Raw genomic sequence first — 18,053 nt, 5'->3', positions numbered from 1 at the left:
TTATTATTATTATTATTAGTAATAGTATTATTAGTATTATTATTTGCTGTAAAGCAAAGCAAGAGGTATGTTACATAGGATTGTGGTTATGATTATTTTTACCAGTCATTCTATAACTGTGTTCTTTGCCTGTATAGGGAGTTGGTGTCTCAGTCCATGGACATTTTCGAGTTGCTACAGAAAAGACTGTTTTTGCCATGCCAGAAACAGCAATAGGTAAGTGATTTAACAAATGATCACATGTTCATGTGTTTAGGGTCTCACTGTTTGTGTAATCAGGGTGAAATGTCTTTGACTGAATGCTTTGGTGATAGGGAAAGAATTTTTAAAGGGAATTGGAGACAACCATATATGGAAAGTATTTTCTGTTAAATTATTAGAAACTTATCTGTGTTCTGGGACTTGATGATTGAAACTTTTAACTGTGTAGACTGACATAAAGGCTGTCAGGATAAAACTTTTTTAAAAATAACTAAGTCTTGCTACAGATGGGGGCAGATAAAGTCTGAAGCTCCCCGTGCAGGCGCACCAGCGTTACTTTGGGAACTTGGTATGAGTCAAACTGAGTGTACTACAACCTGCTCTGCTGTGTTAATGAGACAAATCTTGGAATTCCAGCTTTTCTTGTAGATTGTTGATCTAGACCCATTACAATTGTGCAGAGATTGTGCCTAGGCAAGATCACAGTCTCTTTAGTGTCGCCTTTTTTTTTGTTTTAAACAGCAACATGTACCTTGTGTTTTCTAATGTTTGATCCTACTGTTTCTTTGTCAATTCTGAGAGGTACAAAAAAATAAATGGATCCCAGAGCTACATAAAGGTACAGGTATTCTTCTAATACACAAGAAAATTGAGTCAGATTAAAGGGAACTCTCCTGATGCAGCTGTCAACCATAATAAAGCATAATTAACCACCCAAATGCAAGCAAGCTCGTTACCATTTTAGTTCCTGAGAAAAACATTAGAGCAATTCCTGCTAGCTGATAAATGTAATTTTTCTGAATGAAAGTTGGGATGAAAAAACCAAATCTACTTCAGCCATTTTTTGAACTAAACAGAGATTCATTGGCATATGAAATTATTCTAATAATGAAAATACCCTCACTTTCTTCTTCAAAGGTAAAGATATAAATAGCTTTATATTAACAAGAACTATGCACTTTACACAGATTTCTTGTGTTGACAAGGAGTTATTTGAACAAAAAATAGACTGTGAAGAATGTGAAGGAAAAGCTTAGAACTTGATTAGGAAGGAAAGTAATTAAACTCCTTTTAGGATCACTTAGAAGTAAAACCACTGAAATCTGTTTGGATTTAAAGGCTTATCTGTTTTGATCTCTGTGGGGTGTGTTTAAAATGCCTAGCTCTCTAGATACTGTATTAATTTTTTTTTCATGTGCTCACTTATTTCAGTAAGCACAACACCTTTGCTGTGAAATGAAAACAAAGCATTCATTCAGCTGCTCCATTTTCACACAATTATTCTGCATGTGTACACTACCATAAATAAAAGGATATAGGTAAATATGCCACTTAGCAAATAGAAAGAAAAGGCAGCTCTAGACTGTAGGAGTTTGACATAGATAAGATAAAGCACTGGAAAGCAGCCAGAAGTAGAAAGATATGGAAAAAAGCCACTGGTGGGGAGAACAAAGGATGAAAGTGTAAGGTATGGGCTTTGAGTGATGTTTGACTAATAATGGATGCTTTCTTGCATATCCCTGCTAAGTTTTTAGCTTTCTAGAAGTAAATACTAATAAATTCCCAACCCTCTCTGCCAGACAAGGTACGAATGTAGCAGCAGTGCCTTTCTTCTGCTTGGCAAATGCAGAGTGGCACCTTTGGGATTACAGCAGAGCATGCTGCACCTGTGTCAGAGCACAGACTGCCCAGCAGTACAGGCCTGGGCAGCCCAGCAGTAACACAGCTCTTCTCTCACTTCACTAGGAAATTGAGAAATGATTGCTAAATGCTAACAAAAACACCCAAAAATCAGGTATGGAATACATTAAGAGAACCCCAGCAGCCAAGAGAAATGTATGGGAAGCATTACTCAGAGAACTAAGAGCAATATAGAGAACATGGACAAGAGGAGTAAAATTATAAGATAAAAAGGAAGACAGGAGCATCGAAAAGGATGCAGTAGAAGCTATAGCAGGCTATGCAACCAAGTAAGTTTAAAGTGGATTAGGTAGACCTTCACTAATCCTGTTTGTAAATTCCTTAATTAAAGAAACCTTCATTCAATTTAGGTTTATTTGCCTCTAAAGCAACTTAAGCTAATCAACTTAACAGTTTATTTAGAACTGATTTCCAGTGTATGGCCAAGTGGAAGAGCACTATGGATCCCATTAGAAAGATGTTTTTCCTCTGGAAATGTGCTGGAGCATGGGGAGAGCAGTAATCCAGCCATCAGTATTATCTTAACTACAGCAAAAAAGAAAAAATGCTGTTGTTCTGGTGGATGGAGAGAGTAATGTAATTGCTTTTTTGCTTTGGAGGGCATTTTTAAGAGAGGTTTTACTTTTAAATGAGGTTGGTTTTGGGCTTTTTTTTTTTGCAGTAGAAGGATATCCAAGGGGAGGCAGATGAATAGAAACATAAAACAAAATAGAAGTCTTGGCATCACTGTTATGATAGCTCAAGCTGAGAAGGTAAAATGTAGAATAGATGTACTCACTATTTGAGAATGTGAGTACAGATGAAAAAGAAGCTAAGTGATGAATTGGATTTAATACAGCTTAGAGCTTTTAGAGAGTGTCAGCAAGGCATTCAGCATTTCAGGAGAGTTGTATGTCTCAGTAGCCTGGGGGATGACGAATAAATCAATTAATGGCAGCACACAAATCAGTGGGAATAGAATACTACAGCTGTAACTGATAAGAAGTGACTCCTAAACCCAACCTTTTGATGTATTAGAAGCAGCAGAGGAAAAAGAAGACCAAGAGGGAACCAGAGGAGAAGCAGAGATGGGTTAGATACCAAGATTATTAAGAGGGAAACCCCGAAAGAAACCTCCCCTTATTCCATCCAAGGGGAGGACTATTCAGAGACCACTAATTTCCCATGTCTCAAAATACTTGGAATAGGGTCTTTCTATAATACATACATTGACTCTTGTGAACAAAAGCAATTAATTGTGAGTGAAAAATTACCATCTTCTATCAGAAACCCATTTAAACTCCTTATGTACATCTGAATTTTCCCAGTTAATATCTCTTCTCTGGCAAGTGTCTTACGAATTTCTTATTGCTCATTTGTATTCTTTTTCATATGTTTTCAGGAATAATTCAATTCATTCTCTGAAAGTGCAAAAAAAAAATCCACCACACCTTTAATTTCTTTAAAAGACTTTCAGTTTCATGAATGCACCATTGGCATGATTTCAAGGTAGTAATTGGACCCTGCTTCTATGCATTCAGATTTCTGAAATTGATACAGCTAAGCTAAAGTTTTCTCAAGTTTACATATGTTTAAAAAGATGTCTAAATTTATTTTTGGTGATCAGTGTATATAACAGAAGGTTGATACTTTCCAATACAACTTTTAAAAGTATTTTAAATTCTAGTCACAGCTTTGATTTTTTAAAAAAATCATCCTAATGTGTAGAATTTTAAAAGTATATAAGTTACTAAACTGGAGAGTTTAATAATTGAAAAAAAAAAATCAGCTTAGTCACAGTCCTGTCAAAGAGCCAAGTACTAAGCATCTTGTGCCTCCACCTTCAGGAAGACCCTGACAATATTGTTGATCTATTATTGAAATCTCAGCCCCAAAATTTGTTCAAATTAAGCTGTGCAAGAGTACTTGATCAGTGTTTTATCATAATAAAATATTTCAGTGAAAAATCAGCATCCAGTTTGAGCTTGCACAGATTATTTCACAGTTCTTTGTGTCACTTCTGTTTGTTTGCTGAGAAGACACTTGATTTTTCAAGTACCTAAAATTGTCTCGAGTTGTTGGCAAATAGAATAAATATTCTTGTTTGGTATATGTTTGCAAAGTATGTGCCAATGGAAAGGATGAGTTTGGAAAGTGTTCAAGAGTTTGCTTTTAGGAAGGGTTTTGCTGCCAGAAATGTCAAGCCAGCTCAAGGAGAAATTTGGGCAAGGTTGCTGAGCCTATCTAAGGAAGATGAAAGTGAGACAGGAAAAAGTCCTCTAGTGATGATGGGTACAAGATCTCCTCCCTTCACTTTTGTTTTGTGTTGTTTATTACAGGCCTTTTCCCTGATGTAGGTGGAGGGTATTTCTTGCCAAGGCTCTCAGGAAAGATTGGCTATTTCCTCGCGCTAACAGGATGCAGGCTGAAAGGAAGAGACGTGCTAAGAGTTGGCATCGCTACGCATTTTGTAGAATCTGAAAAGGTAACGTGCCAGCAGTGCTGGCCAGGGCACAGCCCACAGCCACAGCGAGAGGTTTGGGGTTTTAGCACCCCAGTACACTGCTACCAGCACAGGTATCTGCAGAGGTGCACTTACATTAGCTGGCCATGCCCTGCAAACAGGGTTGGTGAGACACTCTCAAGCTGTCCTTCTAACACTTGCCAGCTGGTGACAGCTTTGCTTGAAGGAAGAAGCAAATGGTGCTTTTTTTACAATTTTACTGTTGGAAGGGCATGATCTGCTCAGCAGAATGAAGTTGCTTTAAAAAATGGTACAGTTTAGACAACTGTGTGTGTAACTAGAGATTTATACAAGTGCAAAGTTTGCAGTGAAGGTAACACCCCATTAAAATGTTCTTTCCTTTCAGACTGCTGCAGCCTGCCTTGGCTGCTTGGGAAGCAGTTCTTTGCTGGTCACTGCAGACATAATTAAATTTGGGTAGTTCAGCACTGACACATGAACTCTGTCTGCCTCCTTTGTACTTCTTTGAAGTCTGTCAGAAAGCTGGGGAAGATGAGGGGGTATATCCTACATATCCCATCCTTACATACGGATATCCTACTAGTAATAACCCCATAGTATGTTTTGTTTTACTTACTTGTAATTAAATCTTATTTTAATAGCTACCTGCCTTGGAGAAAGACCTGATAGCACTGAAATCTCCTTCAAAAGAAAAAATTGCAGATTTATTGAACTCTTACCACAAGAAGGTAATTGGAAATTACTGAAATCAAGCAAAATTTTTACATATACATAGACATTATTGTTTTATCCATGCTACTGATTATCTTTTTTTTATGGTTGAAAATAATGAGTTTCCAAACTCTTTGCACTCTGTCCATAATAGAGTGTTAATTCCATAATTGTGTTACCCCATGTAACAATAGGCACGAAAATAAAAGATTCAACCTTTACGATCAGTGGCTATTTTAAATCTTGATGTGCATTGCAGTTCCCTTTCAAAATACAGAAAACTTCTAGAGACAACCCAGTATTCAGTGTTACTCAGTCAGTCTAATAGGCTGCTGTTGTTCAGCTTTAAAATGAGCTGTGTCTTGTTATTTCTGTTTTGTAATTACTAAGTTCATAAATAAGATTAATTGGAAAAATAAATGGGATAAGCTAATTTACATCATAGTACTGATTATTTTGACACAACAGAACGCTATGAAATAGGAGTGATTATATGTTGCAGCATCCTGCTTTACAAGATGACACTGAATGGAAAAGGAAACTCTGTATTTTTTAGTTATTAGAGCTGAAATGCCAGGGAACATTTTTCAACTTCAGCTGCTGTTCCTGAAACATCTGCTTATGTCCCAAACCCCTTAATGCCAGGAGATGTGAAACACTGACAGCCGCAGAAGGCCGATGGATGTATGGCTAAATAAAATTTTGTTAAATGACATAGAAAAGAGAAGGAAGAGGATTGCCCTTTTTTTTTTTTTTTTTGTCATTAAAAAAGCCTAAACAGAGGCCTGTATCTTTTTAAAGAAAATGAAATGTTTTTAAAAAAATTCTGATTTTGGAGTAGATTTATCTACGTTGACTTTTTTAGTGAACTGCACAGAAGTATTTTGATAGAATAATCAGATTTACTTGTGTACAACATAACTACCCAGACTAACATCATTCATAGTAGCTCAGAGCAAGCACTGCACTATGAGGCAACATCTTTAATATTCACAGGACAGTGACAAGTTCATACATACACACTGCAAAATTGTAATTCATTAAAAACTTCACTTTCTTATGAACATTAAGTGTTCATTTATGATATGATATTTCTGGAACACAAATAATTGAAATTTTTTTGGTACTGATACACTCTTCAGTCTAAAATAACCAAGTAAAATATGTATTTGCTTTTCAAATAGTGCACAATTGATCAAGAAAAGGAATTTGCACTTGGTGAACATCTGGAGAAGATTAACAGGTATTCATCAATCTTTCAAAAATTTTTATTCTCAAGGGTGGAGAACATGAAGTTAAATCTAGTAACAGTATTTCACAGATAAGGTGAGAGAAATTACCTCCAAGTTTAAGTAACATTTTGTCTTTAGGGAGCTTTATCTGAAGCTTATTAAATATTTTACTCATCAGTACATTAAATACTCAGGCAAAGTAGCCTGATTTATAGCCTATGGCACAATAAAATGAACATTTTCTGTAGGTATTGGATGAGAATTTGTGAGAATAACTGTTCCATTGAACAGGAAATGTTACCTAACACATTTACAGTACTTTTTGGGTTAAAGCCATTTCTATGATAGCTTGGAACTTCTGTGTATCAGAAAGGGAAGGAGAAATAAGTGAGAGTGATAAGAAAGAGCTAAAACTCTGGAAGAAGGATGGCAATAACTACATTTAGAGATAAGAGAGATCAAACCAGTAGAATGAAGCTGATAGCTACAGATTTGCTATGTTATAAAAATACAGCTAAGACTGATGGTAGTAATTGAATTTTATAGATAAATACCAGAGGTTTTTTAGTAAGGTTTATAGAAACACCAGAGATTTGTAAAGGAAAAGGAGATGCCTGAGTTTCTTGAAACTGAACAACATGGAAGACTAGGAAAAGCCAAATCAGCTGGTTATGCTGTTTCTAATGTCAGTGTTACTGACCTTTCAGAGGCAAGAGGGAGACTGAAGCAGCTTCTTAACTGTTTTTTTTTCTTCCAGTCTTTTTTCAGCAAATAGTATGGAAGAAATTGTTAAAAAATTAAAGCAAGATGGTTCTCCTTTTGCCATGAAGCAGCTAGAGGTAAAGTCTTCTATGTCATTTTTGTTAGAGATTTTAAGTCTGGTTTTAGGGTTTCTTATCATAGGGCAGACTACCCTTGAGGGCTTTGGACTCAGCCTCAGGTTCTCACACATAGTCTTGAGGGATACTCAGTAGTTCTATTCACACAAGGGTATTCCTCTAAAATCACACAATGTGAGCATCATCATATGGTGCATAAAACTGCAATTTAATAAAAAACCAAACTCCCCTTTCTTTTCCCCTCCCCACAGTCTGGGGGTTGTTGGGAACAAGTGTTCCCTTTATAGCTTCTGATTTTATTGCCAAGGCTTGGAATAAAACAATGCCAGGAGAGTGCTGTTGTTTTTCTTCCATTCCAGATATCCCATTTGGGTAAACAGCAAAAAAATTATAATCACAAAGTGTTTTTTGATCTTTCAAATTCATTTCTGAGTGTTGGATGTAGTCACCACTCAAAAAATGTGCAGCAATGCTACACACAATTCATACTTCAGCCTCAAAAGCAAGAAGCAGCTTACATTCATTTATAAATAATGTGTGTATTTTCTTTTTTTTTCTTTGAAGTACCTTGTTCAGGTGCCTTGTAAAAGATTGGTTTGGAACTAGTGAAATATTCCAGCTGGATAGAACTGAAGCATTTCTTCAACAAAAGGGTAGTTTTAACTTTAGTTACAGCTCACAGAAGAAATCGTCCTTTCATAGTAAAATAAAATATCCATCATCTCTGACTTTGATATGAGCAGAAGGAATTTTATAAGGTAGTATTCACATTAGGCACCCTGTCACTTTCTTTTAAAATTTTTAATTCAAAATGTAACACATTGTCACTGGAACTATCAAACAATTTTTGAGAAAGGAAGTTTTAAGATTATCTTTGTGCCAACCAGTACATCTAGTACATTGCAAGAGGTTTAGCATATGTCTTATAAAAGCAAAATTGAATAAAAAGAAAAGCTGATTTTTTCCCCTAGTATTCAGGTTTCATTGGATAAAGCAGTCAAATGAGTTGGCGCCAGAATAAAAGTGTTATCTATTCGTATTGTATTGATTAGGTTCAGTGGATGTTGAAAACAACCAAGAATTATTTGTTCTTTTTCCTTATTGTTTATGATAGTACATTTGTTTAACAGTTTTAATTCAGAACTTAAAACTAAGTCATCTGTTGATGACTAAACTAGGTCATCTACTTCAAAGTTATGATTTTGTGTATCCGAGTTTTGAAATTGCTGAACAACAACAAAGAAAAGACTATTTTGTTGCTACTTCAGTTCTCTTATCTCATGTCTTTAATAGGACTTTATAACAATTTTCTTTCATGTGATTCATAAAAGAAAGTCCTTGGAGTTGACCAGAGTTTCAGAACAATTTCAGAACAATTGTCTGTTTTGTTCAAGAGATAAGACTGTGTTAGTATGACTTGCTTCAGTCCATGCAGAAATTCATGGGAAAAACCCCATGAAACAAATCCCACATTTTCTAGCAGATCCAAGACTGTAGTGTAAACACTTAAATTTCAGAAGAGTTTCTGACAGCAGACATGCTGTGCTAAGCAGTAGGATTAAGCAAGGTTGTGAAACCAAGGTTTCACTTTAGTATCCAGGTGTAGTAACAACAGCAAATCCAGCTGATAAATACCATATCAGCTGATCCAGTGACAGCAATATCTATGCTTACTCTCCTTGTTTATCCCTGTGTTTATTGTATGTGTAAGTCAGTTTATGGAATAAGCCCTAATTGAAAGTTTAATACAAATATCCTGATTTGGAAGTACCCCTTGATACATCCACCTTATACCTTGGATCAACAGATACTTTTTAGTGTTAATAAAATGGAACTCCTAGTTCTGCAATAATCCAAATATGCTGTGAGCCATGCTGTCCCAAGTACCCTGTTCTCTTTGGCCTGCAGTACTCTTGCTTTTTACTTTCAAGGCATGCCTGGTTGGCAGGCTGTCACATATCTGATACTGAAATACTGCATGAAGCAGAATATAAAGTTATATAAAATTGTGCTTGAGAATGACTTCATGATGCACACCAGATTTTGAACCCAACTACAAACAGGTAGAAAGCTAGAGAACTAACACTTTGAACTCAGTAGTTTTTCAAACCTCTAACTTTGTAGTGCTACTTTGTTTTCAGGATTTACAGGAGCAAAAAAAACTTTAATCTGAGGGGCAGGTGTACCATTTCTAGTGGGATGAAGTAAATGTGGGGTCAAAACCTGAAAAGCATCAGACACTTGACTTGATTTTTGCATAAAGCTTTTTTAGAGGTTTTGGCAAGACAGTGCACCTTCTGAGTGCTGGCACTTCATGGTTTAAAATCTTTCATTGTAACTGAATGAGTGCCAGTGTAGTGTGCAGGACACTGCAGACTAAAGATTACAAGACACATTGTCCACATCTACTGGTCAGGCTGGGATGCACATAATAGCTTCTAAAACTTTAATGTGTGTGCAGCAAATGGGTGAGGTAGATTGCAGGAATGAAGCTTGGTAGAGTTGAATTCAAAGCAGCATTCTGAAACTCTGCTAGCAGACCAGTGAGAGTGATGTTCTGTCCTTGGGCAGTTTTCCTGTGTGGCTTTGGCTGGATACTCCTCATACATTGTCAGAGCTCCTCCAGGACCATTGTGCCCTGGTTGAACAGATGAATTGATAGCTCAGAAAGTAAATGATGGATGTCATCATCTATTGCATGGGGAGTGATGCACTGGACCTCTGGGAGGTTTTGGGGTTTTTAAGTGAAAGAAAGTCACTATTCCCACTTTTACGCTCGTAAGGGAATCCACTGTGTCAGTGCCACTTAATTCAATCACCTTCTGTTAGCGTTTTATTGCTGTTCAGTCTACTGCAAATACAGCTTAGAGCTTTTGGGATCATTGTGTCAAAATCAAGATGGTTTGAAAGATACTGAAATAGATGTCAAGTACTTCTATGAAGACTCCTTTGCATTTTAGTACTCCCCACTCCAGCCTATCCTGTCTCTTTTTCAGGCTTGTTCCCTAGCACCAATCCCCTCCTCTTTGTACAGAGAATGTATTTATAGCTACATTGGTGACTCATTTTTCTGCAATTACACCTACCCATTTTCCTGTCGTGTTCCTCTTCCTCCAGCTTGATTTATGTCAGTACCTCCTCCACCTTCAGCCTCATTGATATGACAAGATAACCAGTCTAGGAGCTGCCTTAAGTGCTGTTTTCAGATCTTTCCCATTCCAATGCTTGCTTTGACCAGAACTTGCCATGACCATTTCACCCCTGGAACCATCTGGCTATACCACGGGTAGCATTTAACATGGTCTGAGCAAAGGCTTTTTAATCTAAATGAGAGAATGTGAAACTCAAAGGAGGAAAGGTCCAATTGAAGGGTAAGGCCAGCAAGAGCATCTTACAGGAAATAAAGGGTCCAGTTAGGAGCTGTCACCCATTTGGGATGCAGTTAGAGGTACAGAAGATTTCTGAATCTGCTGAAAGGCAGAAGAGAGGCAAAGGCAGTGTTGGAGAGCTAGACCAGAACTCAAACTGTTGGCACTTGGACCCAGTGTTGGCTCATTCTTTGCCAGCTTCTCTCTCAAACACAGTGATTACATGCAAGTTACAGAACAAGAGAGCCAGTGCTTTGAAGGCACAATTCCACAGACTCCTGCTTGTATAGCAATCACATGTTTTTCAGCTTAACTAGGCAAAATGGGTCACTGCTGTATCAGCTGGTGTCTGGAGGGATGAAGAGTAATTGGGAGCTAGAAAAAAATGTTGCTGCTGATGACTGGAAATCTGCCATTTCAGGCTGTGGTAAGGAGCCTAATGTCTGCAATGAAAATAATGTAAAGAGGCAAATCTTACCATCTGCTGCTTTTTAATAGTGGTTAAAATGTCCTAATTATCAGGAAATGTCTATTGTATCATGAGTGATACACATCTTTTTTTTGGGTTTACAGATAAAGGAGGATCATGTTTAGAGGAAGAAAACAATGATAAGCAACAATAAGATTTAGCTCCTTCTCCCCAAAACGCCATGAAGCTTTAAAGCTCAGTTTTTTTCTTAACTAGGATTTTGTCTTTCTCCCCATTTTCCTCTAGTGTTTACTGGCATGCTGTTCACCAAAGGATACTCCTGAGAGCCAGATTTACAGCATTTGTTTGTGTGCTTTAAAAGAATCCTGTCTGTGGCACAATATTTATAGCCTGTACTTCTGTCAAAAGAAGTAAGGCAAGACCTCCCTCCAAGCTTCCTATCAGTATTACCTTATTACTCTATTGTACCAAATAAAAATTAAATACTAGGCAATACTAATATCACCTAAAATATCAGTAAATTTAAGAGAAATTCACACTATAGATATATGACATTAGAAAAAAAAAGTATAATTGCTTGTAACACTAACACTTGCCTTCACTTATCAAAAGATTCTTCTTGATAATGTCTTTCAAACTACATTAATTTCTCTGGCTAGTAGTAAATTGGTCATAAATGATGGGACCTTAGGGGTTCTAGGCTTTCCACAAGTGATGGCACACCTCCCAGAGATCTTGCTGATCAAAGCTTATGCAGGAAAGTTCATTTAATGTGACAGCTTGGTGGGAGGGAGCAGGAGGGATAGGTGTCATAGAGGGAGCTCAGGGAGCAGAGAGCCATCATTTACTTCACAAAGTTTAAAATGCACAAAAGACAGACTTGCAAATGTGTCCAAATTGAAGAAAATAAAAATAATGTTAATGTCTTCCCCAGACTATTAATAAGATGTCACCTACATCTTTAAAACTGACTCTCAGGCAGCTCAGAGAAGGAGCTTCCATGAGCTTACAAGAGGTCCTTCAGATGGAATACAGACTGAGCCAAGCTTGCATGGTAAGCACCAGCTGAGCCCCTTGTCCCTTTACAGCCACGGAGGGGATACAGTTCACCAGAGACCAACAACCTCATGTAGATTTCATCAAGAGTTTATAATTGATAATTTCAATATAAATTTTGTGTTTGTGAGGCTGTCACTTTCTTCTAGTTTCATGTTATCCTATGGATTGCAAAGGACACTAATTTTGGTCAGATGGGAATGTAGAAGTCTTCTGTTACAAAAAAGCATGAAAACATTACTATATAGTTTCATATTTGGATTATAATTTGAAAACTGTGTTCTTGAATAAGTTTTCTGTTTAAATTGCTTAGTCCTCAGTGCCTCAGTTCCCAGCAGCAGGGTGCAAATAGTTGTTTATCACTGCCTTTCAAGAGTGTTGTCTATGAAAAATTTATCACAGCAAGAGATTTTAGTGCTATTTGTACTAAGTGCTGAGTACTTGGATAGCATATGAGAAAGTGACCCTCCCAGTGGAACAGGGCTGCTAACTGAATTACCTGAAGAAATGCCTTACAGGCATGGAATCCTTGTTAGTAGTTTTGTCACATATTTTAAAATAAGGTTTTTATGTGTCTGATTAAATGATCTGTGGTGGTTAAAGTAAATACTTAAAGAAGTGAAAATCTGTCTAATTCTGACATGTTCTAATGCCTGACTAAAACTAGGATTGTGGCTCCATTACTAATGGAGCAAGCTTGGAGATTTAAGTGTTACATTTACCTTTATTAGAAAAGAATTGGATGTTTACAAGATTCCATTTAACTGCAAAGTGTTCCAAGTATGCAGAATACATCACAATTCCTGAAGACTGGCCTTTCTCAGAAGAATTTCTGCTACTACACACCTTAACCCCATCATGTGAAGCTCTTTAGAAAAAGATCTGAGGTATTACACAGAGAGAATTTGAACTGTGGCACAGTGCCTGATCAGCAGCAGCTCAACAGACTGATTTTAAGACATGTGGCTGCATTTATGCAAGAAGATACAGAGCTCTTTAATAAGTAAAGACAAAGTAAGCCTAGAAAAGAACAGTACAAGTGGGATTTAACTGAATCTTGAGATCTTGCATTTCAAGCAGAAGTGGGATAGGGAAAGATGGGATAAATAGAATCTGTTCTGTTACAGCTTTTTTTTTTTTCTAATCTTTCAGAAAGGCCATGACTTCTATGAAGGGGTTCGAGCAGGTAAATATCCACACCAGAAACACTCCTCAATAGCACACAAATTCACAATTGTGGTGCTTCTTTGGAAATCACTACAAGTGCATGCAGCAACAGCCCAGAGAAAACTCCTCCGTTTTCCATAGATTTTGCTTATTGGACTTGTGTGTGTTCCAAAGCAAAAGAACCAAGTTGTTTCCTTTGTGTAGTCTCAGTTCCCTAACATTATTTATCCACCTGGTTTTACCATCTTACATTTAGCACTGAGAGTACTGAGCAGCTACATGCATCACTTGTGTCCAGGTTTAGTGTTGCCACAGAGCTGGTTCAGCCAGTTACACAAGGCCTTAAGACTCAAAATCAAGAACACTGTATGGAAAACTGTTAGAACAAAGACTTACTTTCCCCCATGTCCAGAATATCTCTGAATGGAAGTGTCTTAGTACTAAACCACTATATGTATAAACATTAACTAATTAAGCATTTTAAGGCATTGGTAGTGGTAAAAGCAAGGTAAAAGTAGAGCAATGGCTCAGCAAGTTCATCCAGGGGACAAACTTCAATCCTGTCCTTGATCCTATTGCTGATTCACTGTGCAGTTTGTCAAACCCAAAGTCACATCTGTTAGGAGCTGTAGCAATTATTTATATATTGTTCATCACAAGATGAAATAAAGCACAGGCATTTCTTTTCCCAAGGAGCTTACAGTACAAGGCATTTGGATGAATAACTTTTGGTTGGACTTTTAATTCACACAGTTACATACTCAAGTATTATCACCTCCTCCTCATTGTTTTATATCTGTCTTTATAAAGCAGTTTAAAATCCACTTGAGGAATGGATATTAGTTGGAGTGTCTGCTATTAGTAACACTCTATTAAAGGTAGCCTGGGGTGAGAGATGCAAAATTTATCCATACAGCATGGGGAAGGCTTCTGATCTTAATTAATTAGTCTTTAGCACTTATTAGCAGACATCCTTTGAAGAATTTACCACACGTGTTGAGAAGTGGTTTTCATTATGTTGGTAATGGGGACAAGGATATCTTAAAAACACTATTCCTGGGATATATTCTACATCAGCAAATAAGCTGCTGAAGTGTAGTTACTCAGGAAGTGACAACCTCCAAGTCTGGAGTCAGAGGAACACCAACTGAATTTCTCCTTGCAAGGCACAAGGTCATGAAACCATCTGGGACTGCAGCACAGAACAAAGGCAAATCCCTTGTCAGTATGGCCAGGAAATACACAAACTGTCTGTAAAGAGAGAGGCTGCAAGAACAGCAGTTGGGAAACTTCTGTTTTTACAGGATGATTAGCAAAAGTTTTAACTGTTTCAGGGGAAGGAATAAACCAAACCTACCCAAGAGCCAACTGCACTGGGGATTGCTTATAATAATAATAATTTGTTCCTGAAATTAAATCTTGCTCTCAGATTTTCAGTCTTAGCATTGTTTCCCTTGTTGCAGATGAGTGTAGAATCTGACTCAAGAATAAGTCATAAAAATCATTATCCATCAATGTGGTGAGCAGGGAGATTATTAAGTATTTCACAGGACCAACCACTGTGAATAAAGTTGATAAAAGTGTTAAGTATTACCTTTTTCTTTCTTAAAGCATTACATTACAAGCATTTAAGAGCCAGCTCTTGACCCCTCTCTTCCACAAAAAGATCCACCACCAAAAGAAGTTGAGTTACAACAATCAGATTTTAGTTTAAGAATGTTTCTCAGCAGCCAATGGCCACAGGTCAGGTTTTAATAATACCATTCATCTGCTTCAAACCATAATTTGTTTTGAAAAGGCTTTTTAGGGAGTAGTTGAAAAACTTTTTAAACCTGCTTTGACCTGAGGTCAAAATTTCTTTTTAAAAATTTTTAAATTTTTTTAGGCAGTTTTCTTTCAACCTCAAAATCTGCTGTGGCAGTCTTCCCTGTTTGTGATTCTTGTGGTTGGAGCTATTAAAGAAAAACCAAAACTCTTAAAGCATAAAACATATGGATCATCAGCATTTTCCTATAAAATGGTAAATGTGAACTTGGAACACATTAGGTATCAATTTTTCACCTTGATTAATATAATAATTGACAAACTAAGAAATGCATGGCTCTGGGAAGTTGCCAAGAATTGTTTTTCAAATCTTACTAAGAAAAGTGGTCATTTTGGAGTCAGTGCTCAAACACATCCAGGTAGGACACAATCTTAGCAGCAGATCTCAGGGACAAATATCTGTTAAATCATCCTCCTAACTCTTTGTGCAGGAATGTGCACTTGAAAGGAATTGTAAAGGTCTTCTACATCTTGCTGATCCTGCAAAGATGAGATTTCTGTGCAGCTTCTGCCATCTCCCCTGCAGTGCTGACAGATGTGAGCTGTACCCTGGGTACCCCAGGGCCCTGCACGAGATGAGAGATTTTATGGCAGCAAACAGAATGTCAGGAGCTTGGAAATATCAGAGTTTTGACTGTGCCAGAGGAAGCTCAGCAACAGAGCACTAACTGAAGTCTGGTAAAATCACTGGTGCTGAACAGAGGGGTGTGGGATTCTGATTTTAAAAGGTGAAACATGAGAACAAATGCTTAACATGATGTCTGTGCTCAGTTACTTTTATCATAATGAATTTCCCTTAGCCTGTCTTAAAAGTCTTCAGAATTTTTATTCTGTTTTTATAATGACTGAGCTCAAGGTAGAGAGATACAAAATATAAAGAAGTCAAGAAAGGGAATGTTTTCATTATACTACTAGAAAAAAAATACTTTGGCTCATACAAGATTAAAGACTTCAGTGGAGAGACCATTATGAGCATTGAGTTTATTCACCAGAGCAAAACTGGCCACAGATCAAAACAGAGAGATGAACTTGAATAGACAGCAGTACCCTAGAGAGGAGAACTGGCAGCACTTACTGCAGCAGGGCAGAGGGGAAGCTGTGGTAACATACACATGGCCACTTTTTCCTCTTTGATTAAAACCATCTCTGGTCAGTGTTGGCTATTGAGGAGAGCAGACTGTTTTGGCTAGACTCTGAACTTCAAGCACAATTGAAGAAAATCAGCAGATAAGTATTACTCCAGTGGAATCAATATAATTGATTTGAGACAATTTCATCTTTTGACTCAAGCCAATCAGTGGTTTCACCAAGTGCAGAAATAACTTGGAAGATCATAGCTTTTCAGTAAGTTACCCAGTTGAACAACATAGTAAAAGCACTCTTTTACAGGACATTTCTTTTAAAGAATCTTCCTCATGGATTCTGTTTCCTGTGGAACTGTAGTTTCCCATATAATGAGTTACTTTTTACAATTCATTTGTTTTTAAGGAGTCCTTAGTTCCCCATTTACAAATAAATAGATGTAGAGCTCTGATTTGCTTTATTCTTCAGGGATGTAAGCTAAAGAGTTGTGATGCCTTTATGTCTTCAGCTACAGAAATATTAATTAGTGCAGTTGTCATTTAAATGGTTTTTACTTTCTAGCCACTCTCAACCACTGGTTAAAAATACAAAAGTTAAAGAGAAGTTTTCAGGTCACATTTTTTTACCACAAGTTGGTAGACAAGCCACAGTTCCTGTTTTTTTTGATAAACACAGTCTTTAGGTAGGGGTTCTTTTCACTAAACATAAAATTGTACTCCCTTACACATTCCTTATCTTGGATATTTCTAGATAATTCAGTAAGAACAAAGTCAGTTTAAAAAACATGACAACTTACCCAAAAATAGTTGCTGGTTTTTGAAACATCTGGTGTCTGTGAGTGTCATAGTCCACCTGCCTTTAGAACCATCCCACTCCAAACTCTTTGTCAGAAAATGGACAAATAAAGGCCATTCTCAGGAGACAAATTTGAAATTCTCCCTCTTCCTGCCCATCCTTGTGCTGTGGGCTGTGTTGGTCACGAGGTTCCCCCAGGCCACAGGTGCATCTCCAGATCAGTTGCTGATCTCACTCACCTGAAGGGAATGTGTGTTGAGAGCACTGCTGGCAATCAGCTCAACAGTTATTCTTCTTTAAATGATAACCATTTCACATTTTCAGTGGCACCTTTATGGGTTTCTTAAAGCCTGAAAGGTGCTTGGAAGGATTCTCTGAAATTCCATTCATACTGGTCATTTTTACACACAAATTAACTCCCTCTTGTTTTATTGTTTGCTAATGCAGCCATTGCTGACATGCCTTCAACATTCTTGTGGTACAGGGAATGTTTTTTGGGAATTGGCATTTTCTTGTTAGCCTTTTACATGTGATTCATTCAGTGATGGTTTTTATCTTCAGTGATGTATTTCCCAGGATGCAGCATAAAGTCTGTATACTGAGATTATACAGATTGTCACAGTTAAATCTACCCAGGCCTCGGGAGCTGTCAGTATTTACAAATAAACACCCTCAGTTCCCACAAAGATACCCTGCTTTACTCTTTGCTCGTGAGTTATCTCATTATTAGTTTGTTGTGATGTGTTTAAATTAGCTTTAGGCACTTAGCACCACTGAGTCATCGCCTGTACTCTCCCAAGAGTCACATTTTGCACAGAGGTGTGAAAGCTTTGTCCAAAAGCAGCATCATCATGTACATCCCATGAAGAAATGTAAGTCAGCCAAGAGTGGCAGGTCTAACTAAACCACTAATTGCAGTTCTATTCCTTCCAATCTTGGGCTACTTCTGAAGTGATCCACTGTTCCTAGGATCATTCAGCAACTCCCAGAGACACCTCTGGACAGGTCACAACTCAGGGACTTTTATTAGACTAGAAATACCTGTGTTACAAAAACTCTGCCTTCTCCAGAGCACACAGATTTGTCTCCCCCATGTAATCACTGCAGTGATCTGTCTTGATGCAATCTTAAGTAATTTTAGTTTAGAGGAGTAACTTTGGTGTTTCTCTGTTCCACCTGCCA

At 37.4% G+C, this 18,053-nt stretch overlaps 1 protein-coding gene across 2 annotated transcripts in view; it reads left to right on the top strand.

Moving 5' to 3' along the window:
• Positions 1–18,053, top strand: part of HIBCH (3-hydroxyisobutyryl-CoA hydrolase) — a 38,682-nt gene that overhangs the window by 17,353 nt on the left and 3,276 nt on the right. For both annotated transcript variants that reach the window (XM_033064238.2, XM_033064239.2), the window contains exons 7-13: positions 138–216; positions 4,221–4,366; positions 5,008–5,094; positions 6,262–6,320; positions 7,067–7,148; positions 11,881–12,000; positions 13,155–13,188. In XM_033064238.2, the coding sequence (XP_032920129.1) occupies positions 138–216; positions 4,221–4,366; positions 5,008–5,094; positions 6,262–6,320; positions 7,067–7,148; positions 11,881–12,000; positions 13,155–13,188 (607 nt within the window). The remainder of the gene's footprint in view (positions 1–137; positions 217–4,220; positions 4,367–5,007; positions 5,095–6,261; positions 6,321–7,066; positions 7,149–11,880; positions 12,001–13,154; positions 13,189–18,053) is intronic.

The sequence above is a fragment of the Catharus ustulatus genome, chromosome 7 (genome assembly GCF_009819885.2).
Source record: "Catharus ustulatus isolate bCatUst1 chromosome 7, bCatUst1.pri.v2, whole genome shotgun sequence".
NCBI lineage: Eukaryota > Metazoa > Chordata > Aves > Passeriformes > Turdidae > Catharus > Catharus ustulatus.
The sequence above is the reverse complement of the archived record's forward strand: the minus strand, read 5'-3'. Positions and strand labels throughout refer to the sequence as shown.